This window comes from Candida orthopsilosis, assembly GCF_000315875.1.
Source record: "Candida orthopsilosis Co 90-125, chromosome 1 draft sequence".
Classification (NCBI taxonomy): Eukaryota; Fungi; Ascomycota; class Pichiomycetes; order Serinales; family Debaryomycetaceae; genus Lodderomyces; species Lodderomyces orthopsilosis.
Genome location: NC_018292.1, coordinates 607,972 through 620,592, shown reverse-complemented (window position 1 = coordinate 620,592; position 12,621 = coordinate 607,972). Strand labels below are relative to the sequence as shown.

At 39.4% G+C, this 12,621-nt stretch overlaps 6 protein-coding genes across 6 annotated transcripts; 2 read left to right on the top strand and 4 right to left on the bottom strand. All coding sequences in view use genetic code 12, as the record gives it.

Annotated features, from left to right (window-relative positions):
• Positions 1-767: 767 nt before the first annotated feature.
• On the top strand, positions 768-1,427 carry CORT_0A02830 (Ura5 orotate phosphoribosyltransferase; the record flags this gene model as incomplete). The annotated part of the gene is made up of 1 exon (XM_003866065.1): positions 768-1,427. The coding sequence occupies one exon, from the start codon at positions 768-770 to the stop codon at positions 1,425-1,427; it is 660 nt and encodes a 219-aa protein (XP_003866113.1).
• Positions 1,428-1,461: 34 nt separating this feature from the next.
• On the bottom strand, positions 1,462-2,304 carry CORT_0A02820 (Sec65 protein; the record flags this gene model as incomplete). The annotated part of the gene is made up of 1 exon (XM_003866064.1): positions 1,462-2,304. One exon carries the CDS (start codon positions 2,302-2,304, stop codon positions 1,462-1,464), a length of 843 nt encoding a protein of 280 aa, XP_003866112.1.
• Positions 2,305-2,480: 176 nt separating this feature from the next.
• On the bottom strand, positions 2,481-4,919 carry CORT_0A02810 (Cdc4 F-box subunit of SCF(CDC4) ubiquitin ligase; the record flags this gene model as incomplete). The annotated part of the gene is made up of 1 exon (XM_003866063.1): positions 2,481-4,919. One exon carries the CDS (start codon positions 4,917-4,919, stop codon positions 2,481-2,483), a length of 2,439 nt encoding a protein of 812 aa, XP_003866111.1.
• A 471-nt stretch (positions 4,920-5,390) lies between these two features.
• Positions 5,391-8,669, bottom strand: CORT_0A02800 (Cdc60 cytosolic leucyl tRNA synthetase; the record flags this gene model as incomplete). Its single annotated transcript, XM_003866062.1, has 1 exon — positions 5,391-8,669. One exon carries the CDS (start codon positions 8,667-8,669, stop codon positions 5,391-5,393), a length of 3,279 nt encoding a protein of 1,092 aa, XP_003866110.1.
• Positions 8,670-8,806: 137 nt separating this feature from the next.
• On the bottom strand, positions 8,807-11,530 carry CORT_0A02790 (hypothetical protein; the record flags this gene model as incomplete). The annotated part of the gene is made up of 1 exon (XM_003866061.1): positions 8,807-11,530. One exon carries the CDS (start codon positions 11,528-11,530, stop codon positions 8,807-8,809), a length of 2,724 nt encoding a protein of 907 aa, XP_003866109.1.
• A 209-nt stretch (positions 11,531-11,739) lies between these two features.
• On the top strand, positions 11,740-12,429 carry CORT_0A02780 (hypothetical protein; the record flags this gene model as incomplete). Its single annotated transcript, XM_003866060.1, has 1 exon — positions 11,740-12,429. The coding sequence occupies one exon, from the start codon at positions 11,740-11,742 to the stop codon at positions 12,427-12,429; it is 690 nt and encodes a 229-aa protein (XP_003866108.1).
• Positions 12,430-12,621: the final 192 nt, after the last annotated feature.

The window sequence follows — 12,621 nt, the reverse complement described above, 5'->3', positions numbered from 1 at the left end:
GAGATGAAAGTGACTAGAATTGAGCTGTTCTAGGTTACTGGAGATTTGATCCGCTGTGATAATCGCCCTACACATGATGTTTATAAACGTGGATCCAACAAATCCACAAAGTTGAAAGGTTTCAAAATGCATCACATGTAAGAAGAACAATGCAAAATCAGTGTAATAGAAACAGAGCACGTGCAATGGTGAGTAACAATATGACACAATTATAAAATTTGGAACAGTAGGCTCGCGTTTTTTTCTCCTCGTTTCCAGTCTCGTCGTTTAAAGGAAAACGGTATGGAAATATCAATTCGATATCTTCCCCTACAGTTCCGGCCACTTAGTATAGTTAATGTGAAAAGTCAAAATTAGTTTAGTGTAGTTTTATTTCCTGACTCTTTCAAGCAAATACTCTGACTTACTGGTAAACGAAGTCGATTAACTTGTATTTCACTAATTTTTTTGCAACCATTGCAGTGCAAAAACTGAACAAATGAATCGAATAAGAAAAAGTAGTGAGCCAAACGAGGTGTGTATTTAATTTAGCTATGGACTGATAGGAATCGAAAGCTAAGTTGCTACTGGTTGCACTTGAGTCTTTATCTTACATTCCTATATCTTTCACCATGAATGCCTCATGCAGAATGGTTTTGCACACGACTAAATGTTGATCCAGATGAGCAATTTTTTTTGTGTATTATCAGAGATCTTCAAGGACTTATAGAACTTCTTCTCTCTCTCTCTCTCTCTCTCTCTCTCTCTCTGTAGCATCCATCCACATTATGCCTTCTAAATACCAATCTGACTTCTTGCAATTAGCCTTGGACTCTCAGGCTTTGAAATTCGGGAAATTTACCCTCAAGTCTAAACGTGAATCACCATATTTTTTCAACTTGGGTTTGTTCAGCACTGGTAGATTGTTATCCAACTTAGCAACGGCATATGCCGAAGCTATCATCGAGAGTAAATTAAAATTTGATATCTTGTTTGGCCCTGCTTACAAGGGTATACCGTTGGCGGCTATTACAGTAGCAAAATTAGCGGAGTTGGATCCGGAAAACTACGGTGATATAGGATATTCATTCAATAGGAAAGAGAAGAAAGATCACGGTGAGGGGGGTTCAATTGTTGGATGCCCATTGGCCAACAAGAAAATTTTGATTATTGATGATGTCATCACTGCTGGTACTGCTATTAATGAAGCTTTTGAAATTATTGCCCAAGAAAAAGGTCAATGTGTAGGCTGCATTATTGCTTTGGATAGACAAGAAACAACAGTAACTGATACCAAAAAATCAGCCACCCAAGCCGTTACTGAGAGATACGGTATTCCAGTTTTGTCAATTGTAAGTTTGACTGAGGTCATTACTATATTAAAGGGCAAAATAAGCGATACCGATTTGAAATCTATTGAGGAGTACAGAAGTAAATATGGCGCCTAAACAAGGTATATAGTTTCAACACTTAACGCCGCTTCTATCCGCGAATTTTCATAATCTTCTTCTTTGGTATTTTAGGCACATTTGGCTTATTTTGAACAGAGTTTGCGCTTGTCTCTGGCTCAGGGTCATAGATGCTTTTCGTCATTGGGTGTTTCATAGTGAAATTTGAATGAATAGGAACAATTGTATTCATCCGGAATCCCTTCACTTTGGGTATCTCCTCCACTTTGAAATCTCCTTGGAAATCCGGTGGGATTGCAATACCACTTTTAGCGCTAACACTATCTAAACTTGTAGGATGATCTGCCAAATACTCAGCTATTCTATTATATAAACTCCTCTTGTTGGCAAGTCTTGGGTCAATTGGCTTGTTATCATTCTTGAAATCTTTTAACAAAACTCTTACTCTGCCGGCATTGCCAAAATCTTGAGGATGGGTCTTGTCCAACTCCAACAATGCTGGAATTTGCAATGCACGACAAGCATCACAAATAGCTATTGCCAATGGGTTTTCAACTGCACGATCAATGCTGACTCGCCTTCCTTCCTTGTGAGATCGATTTATGTCGAAATAACATGGATATATAATTTGAAACTTTTCAAATTGGGCTTTTTGCTCCGGGGTAAAATGCTCGGGATCAAGAACATTACTTCTCAGCTGTGATTGTTGTGTATTTTGTGGAGGCACAACATCGCCGAATGGAACTTGAGGAAATAATGGTGGTTCTTGATCTTGGTCTTGCGAACGAACAATTTTTGGTTCTGGTCTCTTTGGTGCCACAGGAGTCTTCAAGTTTGGATCAAACTCTGCAATATCCATATCAAGATTGTCGATCTCATCGTCATCTACTTCCTCTAAAACTGGTCTTCTAGACATTTTGCTGATTGAATGTGTAAGTAGACATGATAAAACCAGGTCAACTTTTTTTTTCTTTCTTTTTTCTTCTCCAACTTCACCTGCAAAACCATTGTTAAAGAAGAGTACTATGTACCTAAAGTTCACTTTTATTCGGCACTCCTATAAATGTATTCGATTACAAATCCAAAGAACATTCAACTTTTGAAACTTGGGACCTCACTAAAGTCTAAAATTTCAATAAACGTTTCACCTTCATCAGCACTGTTGACTCTTTGCACAGCAGCAACACATCTCTTATAATCGATTCTCACTTGCCAAATACCACCCGTAACATCATCTAATAAATTTCTAGCAAATTCTCCTCGTTGAGCGTCCCATAATTTGAGCATTTTCTCGCTTCCACTAACTACTTTCAATCCGTCGTGCTCAAAGCACGTGATGGCTGCGGCATGACCTCTCAATTTACTTCTCAATTCACCGGTGACAGGATCCCAAATTCGGAGAGATGCGTCAGCAGCAGCAGATACTAACACACCGTCCACCAAAGCAAGTAGACCCACCAAAGACGAATGTCCTTCCAACACCTTCAAAAACTCACCGGTTTCAAAATTCCATATATTTATAGTCGAATCCATGGACCCAGAAAAACAAACTTTTTTATTGAAATCTATCGCGGTTGAATATACCCTATCTTGATGGCCCTGCAAAATATGCTTGCACCTTCCATTATCAAGCAAATCCCACACTCGAACGGTTGAGTCGTATGAACCAGAAATGATTATATTTCCATATCCCGATAAAGAACGCACAGACTGAGTATGGCCAGTAAGAACAGCTATCAAGTAAGGGTTTTCACTTTCTCCACTATCAAATGTGACTTCATCAACTGCATCCTCTTGAAGAATAGGTAGTCTCCAGACATGTATATTGTGATCACGAGACCCGGTAATCAATAATGGATGCTCGGGGAAGACAATATCCTCACCATGAGCATCCTTTCCAATTACTGAAGGCGTAATGATATCTAAACATCTTATGGTGGAAGTATGGCCACGGAACACATGCGTACACTTTCCAGTGGCCATGTTCCAAATTCGAACTGACCTATCAGTCGATCCAGTCACCAAAGTGTTTCCATAATACTTCATGGCCCATACTCCGCCATCATGTCCTTCCAAAACTTTCATCAATTGCCCTGTTTGAGTACTATAGATGAGGATATATTTGTCGTCCACACCAGTGACAATCTTTTCTTCATCATGTTGAAGACACGTAACAACTTTATTGCCATGCCCCTTGACACTGATTCTCTTTGGCTTGTATTTGGGGTCCAACCATCTATTGACAATCATTCTTCGTTTCTTGTACAACACCTGAGCAGAATTTATCTCGCCAGGAAGAGTGCACCATTCATCAATCATATCTTTAGGCTCGTTCAATTCATACTTGATAACTGCATCTTCGGTTATAAGTTTGTCTCTCTTGAGCAAGTCAGTCCACAAAGCAGTATTATTGATAAGTTTAAACCACTTTTTGCACACTTTTGATATCGAAAGAAGTGTTTCAGCATCAAGGTAAGATAAAACCTTCATTGAAATCTCAACTGGCAAATTTCCAATCAAGTCACGTTTCAAGGAATCATTTAGCAACCCATTAAAAGTGCTCAATGACGATCGGTGAGTCTTTTGCAACAACCGGAAAATCAAATGGTTTTTGTTTTGTGGGGTAAGGAACTGGGATAACTGGTCAATCGTGTTAATCAACTCTGCTTGCGTCCCTGGCACAGTTGCCATGTGATTCTCAATCATTTCTAAATTTAACCTTCGTCCCATTCCTCTAGGGGTTTCAGAAGATCCATCCTCATCGTTTTCGTGATCCAGTTGAATAGGTGACGCACTTGGCGAGGGTAGTGGTAGCTGCTGGATGGGGTCCTCTTCGATATCCGAAATTGGAGTTTGGCTGGGCGAATTGATTGTATTTGGTGTTTTTGGACGACGTAGTTGATCGCGTAAAGGTGTAGTGTTTTGATTAGTATTATTATTATTCACTTCAGATGTATTGGTGTTGTAACCGGTCTGAACGGCACTCTGTACATGTCCATGACTCTCTCGCACAGTGTCACTTAGATCGATCGTGCTGATGTTATTGTTTCCACTAGGAGCTACTGCCATAGACATACTACCTGGAGAATCCACCTGAAAGTTTGCTGAGCTTGTCAGATCATAACCCGATGTCAATCTCTTTTTGGTTGGTGGATGCACGAGGCCATTTGTTCGGTAAGAGTGCATACGTGACAGGGCTGACGCTTGGGTGTTGGAATCGGTATCCGAAGAAGTGATGTCATCACAAGATACCATGCTATCACGTTCCACAGAATCATCGTCACCCGCATTTCTCTTGCGTGAGTTTTCTCGTGAGTTGTCAGTGATAGTATGGTTGCGTGATTCGGAATGTTCCGTAGAATGACCTCGTTGACGATAATTATGCCCTACCTCGAATAATGATAGTCTTTGATATTCCTTATGGAGCGGTACCTCAGCTAACTTTCCGTTTTGGTTGACTAGTTTGTACTCAAACCTAGCAGGCTTATCTATGAGGGGGTAAACAAAATCAGAAACTTTTTCAGAGTCCATTTCTGAAGTAGTTCTGAGCTGTAACGAGATAGTATTGGAGGCTAACAGAGTTCAATATGAATGTTCAAAACAAAGTTGGCTGGGATGTTATTAATTTCTTGGCGTTTGGTTATTGACTGTTGTCTGGTAATGGAATGCCAACAATAGAATCTAATTCTCCAACGTATTATTTATCTTTACGCTTGTATTTGAAGGGAGCAAAATGGAAGCACGTTAGCGGGATTTTGACGTAATTTGGGAGTTGAGCTGGGTGAACTTGAGTTTATCTGATAAATACTATATCTTTTGGAGTTTTTTTATCCGATTGTTATTCATCAACAAATGCTTTTTTTTTCTCTTTAATTTAATTTGAGGTTTAGTTGTGTTAGCCAACAACTTGGTACTATATCGAAGAAAACAGCATTTTACTATTTAACTCATTGACGACTAAAATACAATACATGTTGTAATTCTATATATCTAAAGCTGAACTCAAGACTCGACCTTCTTGAGGGAGATACCGGGGAAGCCTGGAACTGCAGCGTCCTTTACTTTACCCTTTATTTCAACAACTACATCTTCACCAGTTAAAACATCCTTTCCCTTTTCACTTCCGTTGTCAAATGCAATGATTTGCAACTCCTCAACCTTGATTGAGTAAGGGGAGTTCTTGATGAGATTAACAACCTTTCTCAAAGTATCAACCTCGTTGAAATTCAATTTACGATTGAATACAATCTTTGGATCTTCAGTATTGAGTCTGATTTTCAACTGATTAATGAAAGGCATAGCTCTCTTCATATCCTTACCAACCTTTTCTTTAACCAAATTGTTATCAGAAAGCTTTTGTGCCTCAAATAATTCACGTACAAACTCAATATAGTTTTCTTGCCAGTCGGGAAATGTGTTAGACACCAAAATGGTCAACTTAACAGAGTCTCCCGTTTCCAAATCAGCCTTACCTTTCTTCTTCCTCAAACCAGAACCTTCAGCTTCACGAATTGCACGTGCAACATGTCTAACATACTCTAAGGATTCTGAAACCGACTTCGACACAGGTTTTGAAGGCTTTGGGAACTGAGCAGTTTGAACACTTCCCTCCTTTGCTAACACCTCTTTGTAGAGATATTCAGCAAAATGAGGTGCGATAGGGGCCAATAATAACGCTTGGTACTCAATGTATTTCAAAACAAGATCTTTGTGCATTCCGATGGAAGCAGAATTGACAGACTCTCTGTAGAAATCTCTAGCAATCTGGAAATCAAACAAACCAAACTTTAAAGCTTGCTTGTAGTTGCTCAAAGTGTATTGGTAATACGATTTTTCAATCAATTCATTCATTTCGTTTTCAAATGCTTCGTCAAAAAAAGAGTCGTATTTCCCTGTTCTCAATTCATCTTGTTTTTTCAATTCATCCTCACACCAGTCTTTCAAAGTAGTCAATCTCAAGATAGCAGCATTTGCGTTAGCCTCATCAAAGTTAGCATCTTCTACAGAGTCACCTGCATCGGCCATCGCAATTCTGGATGCATCAGCTCCAAACTTCTGCACAATCTGCTCCAAAGTCATGAAGTTACCAGTGGATTTGGACATCTTGGCATTGTTCAATAACAAGTGACCGTTTGCTCTGACACCTTTTGGCCAAAGCTTCTTTGGGAATAAAGCAACATGTGTGTAGATAAAGAATGTTAAATGGTTTGGAATCAAATCCTTACCTGAAACTCGCACATCCAAGGGGTAAAAGTATTCAAACTCTCTTCTCATTTCTTTCAACTGGTCGAGTGGAATTTCAGATTCAACGTCATCTCGACGAGTGAAGATAAAATCAAAAACTTCATCAGTTAATTGCTCCGGCTTAATGTTGAACTTTCCTGGAACTTTACCATAATAGTCGGAATGCAAGAAACGATCAATAGTGTAGTATGCCATATACACAGTCGAGTCTGATAAAGACTCAACCAAATATTGATGGTCCCATGGCAATTTCGTTCCCAAACCGAATTTTCTAGTAACTGCCCAGTTCTTCATCCAAGCAAATACACCTTCGAATCCATTTCTTGTTTCGCTCGAAAATAATTCCATATCTTTAAGACACTCCAATGCTTGGCCTAACCACACCTCCTCACCGTAGTCGATGAACCATTGGTCCTCCAAAGAAACACAACAGTCATCGCCAGATCTTGAGATGACTTGGTTTTCAGGCTCACTATAAACAAATGCGTCGCCAGAGGCAATCAAATCGGCCTTGACTTTTGGTTTAGCAGCCTCAACTTTCTCGCCTTTATATTTACCAACCATCATGGTACCATTGTAAAATCCTTCTTTATAAGCCAATTCCTTTGCTTCGGCCAATTGCAAGGCATCTTTTGGTGACTTGATTTTAAGTTCATTGACCAAGAATTCAGCACACTTGTCACCATACTTTTCAGTATGCACGATTGGGATGATATCGGTGTTAACCCATTCTTTTGCAATTCCATAATATTCAGGTTTGTTTGCAAGATCCTTTGTGGTGATGTAATCGTCAGGCGAGTCTGATGGCACACAGGTGACGACACCAGTACCCTTTGTGGCTTTAACTGTCTCCATAGGCAAAACTCTCAAATTTTTAGTTTGTGCCAAAGGAGCATCAATCTTTGAACCAATCAATACCTTACCATTGATGGTTGCAATAGGTTTATAAAAACCTCTTTTTGGTGTCAAATTTTGGAAAGACATATTCTTGAAAGCACGCTCAGTTGTGATGAAATACTCATTGTTTCCAGCATCAAAAATACCATAGTCAATCTTTGGGCTCACAAAACAAGTTGTCTGTCCGTACATGGTCTCTGGTCTCAATGTGGCAGCAACGAGGTATACTTTTTTATTTTTCAACTCGACATTCTCTTTCTTTAGGGTCTCCTCGGCTGCAGGAGCAAATTCGTCTACTCTAATTTTTATACCGACATATTCCTGTGGCGTCACACCCTCACCTGATTGTCTGTCATGATCCAAACAAGCTTGGCCGTCTTTCTCGGAATAAATGGTGTATCTTTCTCCAAACTTAATCTTACCACAATCCCTTAATCTATTAATTTGCCACCTGACAAATGCATCATAGTATGGGTTGGCATCGGTGGTGACCATTGAACGCCTCCAATCAACCCGGGAACCAAACGCTGATACATCTTTTTGACATAAAGGTGGAAAAAACTCGAGCCAGTAGTCAGTGTTGGCAAACTTTGCAACCTCTTCCTTTGGAATTCCCAATTGTAACATAATTTCGAATTGGAATTTAGCTCTACCTGTTTTTGCTGCTGCCTTGGATTTGTTTGAACTGAATTTTGTCACATCTTCTCTCTTGGCTTTTGCCTCCACTTTTTGCTCAACGCTTTCGTCCCCTGCTGGTGCTCCAGCAAAGTCAGCTCCAAAGAGTTCAACCTCTCTTTTGATTTTATCCGCCGCAGCCTTAATGGGCATACCAGTGCAATGAAATCCCAAAGGGAATAACGCTCTTTTACCATTCATTCTCTCAAAACCAGTTGCAAATTCAACTTTGGATAAAGTGAATGCATGTCCTGCGTGTAAAACACCGTTCATATATGGGTAGGCCATAGTAGCAAAATATTTGGGGTACTTTTCTCTAACTTCATCAACGTTTTCCGTTGGACATTCCTCAAAGGTTGGGGCATTAACTTCAAACACTTTGTCTTCTTCCCATTGCTTTTGATACTTTTTTTCTATCTCGATCAAAGCATCTCTTCGAAACGTCTTTTCAAATGTGACACTCATTTTGAATGTTAATGACTCAATGGTGATTCGATTAGAGTGAAAAATTTATTTCTAGATTTTTTTTTTCTTTTTTCTCGTTGAACTGAGATCGAAAGATTTGTTGCACATATATTATTCAACAGAGCAATACATTAGTCCTATACTCTTCTTCTTTTAATTGACGTGGGAACCAAAATAGGTTTTGTGTTTACTTCATTTGGGTCTGCTTCAGGCCCGCTATTATTGATGTTTGTGTTGAGGACCTCAACAACTGCCTCTTTTGTCGTCACTTGGATTTGAAAGCCATCAATCTGAATTGTACTATAGCCTAATGCGATTTTACCACTATCTCTAACCGACCCAAATTCGGCCAATGCTGACCCAACATTAGGTAGCAAGAGTACTTTTGACACCTGACCAAAATTTTTCTCCAAAAAGTTCTTGACCTGAAAAGTGTTCAAGGAAGGATCCATATTGACTAAGCCAATCGTTCTGAGTGTATCAAAGTCATCTGGTGTCCAGTTTGAATGCGGTTGCTGTTTGGAAACATTAATGAGTCTTCCTTTTAAGGCGACTCCATTTTTTCTCAACGCATCTTCGACGCTAGTTGCATCCCGATAAGCAATTATAGCCAAACCACCATTGTGTTTCATGCGACGTTTTTTTGTATCATAAACAGCCTTGGGCAATGCGATCAGGTCAATTTCGCCACATTGTGAAAACTCATTTCTCAACTCTTTCTCATCGATCGAATAAGCTATATTAGACACACGAACCTTGCGCTCGGAAATGGGCGTTGTTCTATCCTTCCTTTCTTGAGGTTTCGAATACTTTACTTCCCAAGCAAACTCCTGATTTAGATTCTCATCGCGGTAGCTTCGTCCATCATACAATGAGATTGCTTTTTCAGCGTCCTGCGATCGGGCAAACTGAACGTAGCAAAACCTACGAACTTTGTTCCTTAGTTGTGACGGAAACCTTATGCTGACTAAGGGCCCAATCAGGGCAAATATCTCCCTCACTTCTTGTTGACTGCATGAACTGGGATAATTATTGACAAACAATAAAGACTTTTCAACTCTGGTGACAGTCACTTCATTAGAACCGATTATCTTGTGGGTTCGCGTCATTGCTGAAAACACTTCAAGCTCATTCGTGAATTCAACCACAGCCTGTTTTATGCCATTTAGCTCCACTAAGTTTATGGTTCTGATTTCGCCACAGCCAGCAAAGAACTCTTTCAAGTCCTGATCAGTCACATCGTGAGATAAATTATTGACCTGAACCGCAAATTCCTCTCTTGATCGCAGTAATTCTTCCGAGATATCGTGACTTCTTTTTCGGTCTACATGCAACACTGGTCGCAGAGAAACCTCAGTTGCCTTGGACTGCATAAACGCCTGTAGGGCTTTGTTACAAATAATGACCGCCTTTCTGTAGCTATCAATGTTTCCGTGTACTTGTTCAAACAACAACCACTCCTCTGTCAATTTTTCAGGTGCATCAAGTTTCCCAGCAAGCGATAAGGCTTTCCTGAATGTTTCTCTTACAGACTCTTGGTTAACGTCGTGTTCGATGAAACAACGAATACCGTACAACCAAACGCTACTTTCAGTAGGGAATGCTTGAAACATCGACAAAATTACTTCCATAGCATGAGAAAACTTACCCAAGGAAATATATAGTGATATAGCTAATTTCTCCACGGAATGAAAAACGTCTTTGTTTTCCAACGCGTATGTGACCATAGTGTCTAACAAATCATCGAGTGGTTGAAAGGAGTCATTAGACAATTCGTTTTGATACTTGTACTGCATTATGGCTAATGCAACTAACTTCCAATCCTTGTAATCGGATATGTTACGCAAATCAATGGCCCTAATTCTGTTTTCAATGTCAATGAATTTTTTCCTGCCTGTGTCACCTAATGCTATACAATTTTTTATATTTTCTGCATATGCGGGGCAAGAATTGGGAAATGTCCGAAGATACCGTTCAAGTAACGAAGTCAAAATTGCTTCATTTACGTCATCAGATGCGTATAGCATGTATATAACCGACATCCAAAGTTGTTGACCTTGGTTTGAGAATGAAAAGTCAGTTTGAGTAGCTCTCGCGAGTATCGTTAGAACGTGAGCGAAATTAGGTTGGTATTTGTAAACACTCTCCATATACTCAATCCAAATAGCACAGTCATTAGGTACCTCCCTGAGTTGTATTTCAAACTTTTCATAATAGGGCAACTTCTGCTTCGTCTCAGAGTAAACTTTGTTTGCAATTTGTATCAATTGGTCATAATCTTCAATCTTGTACTTAGTGATTAAAGAGGAAAACTCCTCAAAGGACTCATCCAATTTTTGGTGTGGATAGCTTAACCTTTTCAAGTGCAACTTGATCAAGGTATCCAAATCGGTGGCTTCTTTGCTTTTCATATAACGTTGCAATAGCAAGTTTAGACTTATTCTCCATATATCATTTCCATTGACAAAGTCATATCCACAGAGCTGAAGCCCTTTCGAGACCAAAGCCTGATATTTGTCTTCGGTAATCTGCTCATTGGATAGTAGTTGATCCGCCAACTCTAGCATTGCAGTCATTATTGGTACCGTTGGATAATCATCAATAATAGTTTCGTAAAATGCATACTCTAATCTTGACCGCTCCTGAATGTCTTCTATAGTTCTTATTTCAAATAACCAGTTATTTAGCTCCGATTGACGAAGTCTAAAGTACTTCATTTTCTCCTTGTAAATTTTGTTGATTAGTAGAGCTGTGTCTGGAAGGACTTGAAGCCTACTCAAGACTTTGTCGTAATTTTCAGGGGCATAGGGGTTCTCATTGACCAGGACTTCAAACTCTTCAATTAGTTCAATTAGACTCATAGGAAGCGGAGCGTTGTTAGATCAATTGAAATTGGCGTAACGAAGAAGTTAAAGAATGAAAGTCTGTACAATCATTCTTTTTGTCGTGTCAATAGAACACAAAATTGCGAGCAAAAAAATTAGAAAATGCAAAAACTCCATCTCATCTGGTGACTTAGGTGCAATTAACCACAGATAACTGAAAGAATCCGCTACAACATTGCAAGGATATGGATGCCAAGGTATACCTACAGTCATTTGGCTGGGCAGAAGGCGAACCTTTGAAGAAAGGTGGGTTGAAGAAGCCTATTTTGGTGAAACACAAGAAGGACACAAAAGGATTAGGACATGATTCCAATAACGCAGACATGTGGTGGGAAAAGTTATTTGATGGACAGTTGAAGAATTTGGAGGTGAATAGTGGGAATAGCACAGATGGTGTTTCGTTCAAACATAATAATGAAACTGTATTGAAAACATTGAATAAGAATATGTCTCCCTTATATCGAATGTTTGTCAAGGGCGAGGGTTTAGAGGGCACGGTAGGAAAAATAGATCATACTCGTCTGGCGAGTATTACAGATTTGGCAACCAAGGCTGCTGAACAAATGGAGAAATTGACTAGCGCTTCATTGAAAAAGAGTAAAAAAAAATTGAAGGACAAATCCAACACCAAGGTGGATATAAAGGGTGAAAAAATAAAGAAAAGCAAAAAGGATTTGAAAGATAAACTGAAGAAGAGAAAGGAAAAGAAGAAACAGGTTGAAAAAGAGCTAGATACAGCTTTAACAAGTAAGAAAGAAAAGGCTAAGATCAAGAAGCGACGGGAAGGAGAAAGAGAAAGCATTGATGATGCATACACGTCGAAAGATAAAAAGAGGCGGAGAAAGGATAGGAAGGAAAAAGAACTGAAACAGTAGAAGTGGAGCAGAGGTCAAATAGAAGGTAAATATTAAATGAATCAAGTAGGGTTAATAGAATAGAGTCACGATACATTAAATGCAATACTTAGCCATCACAACATCGTAGATTAGCAGGCTTGGGTCCCCAGTTGAGTTGGAATACCACCAAAAGAAAGGGTCCTCAATCAAATTTAGTAAAATTTAGTATAC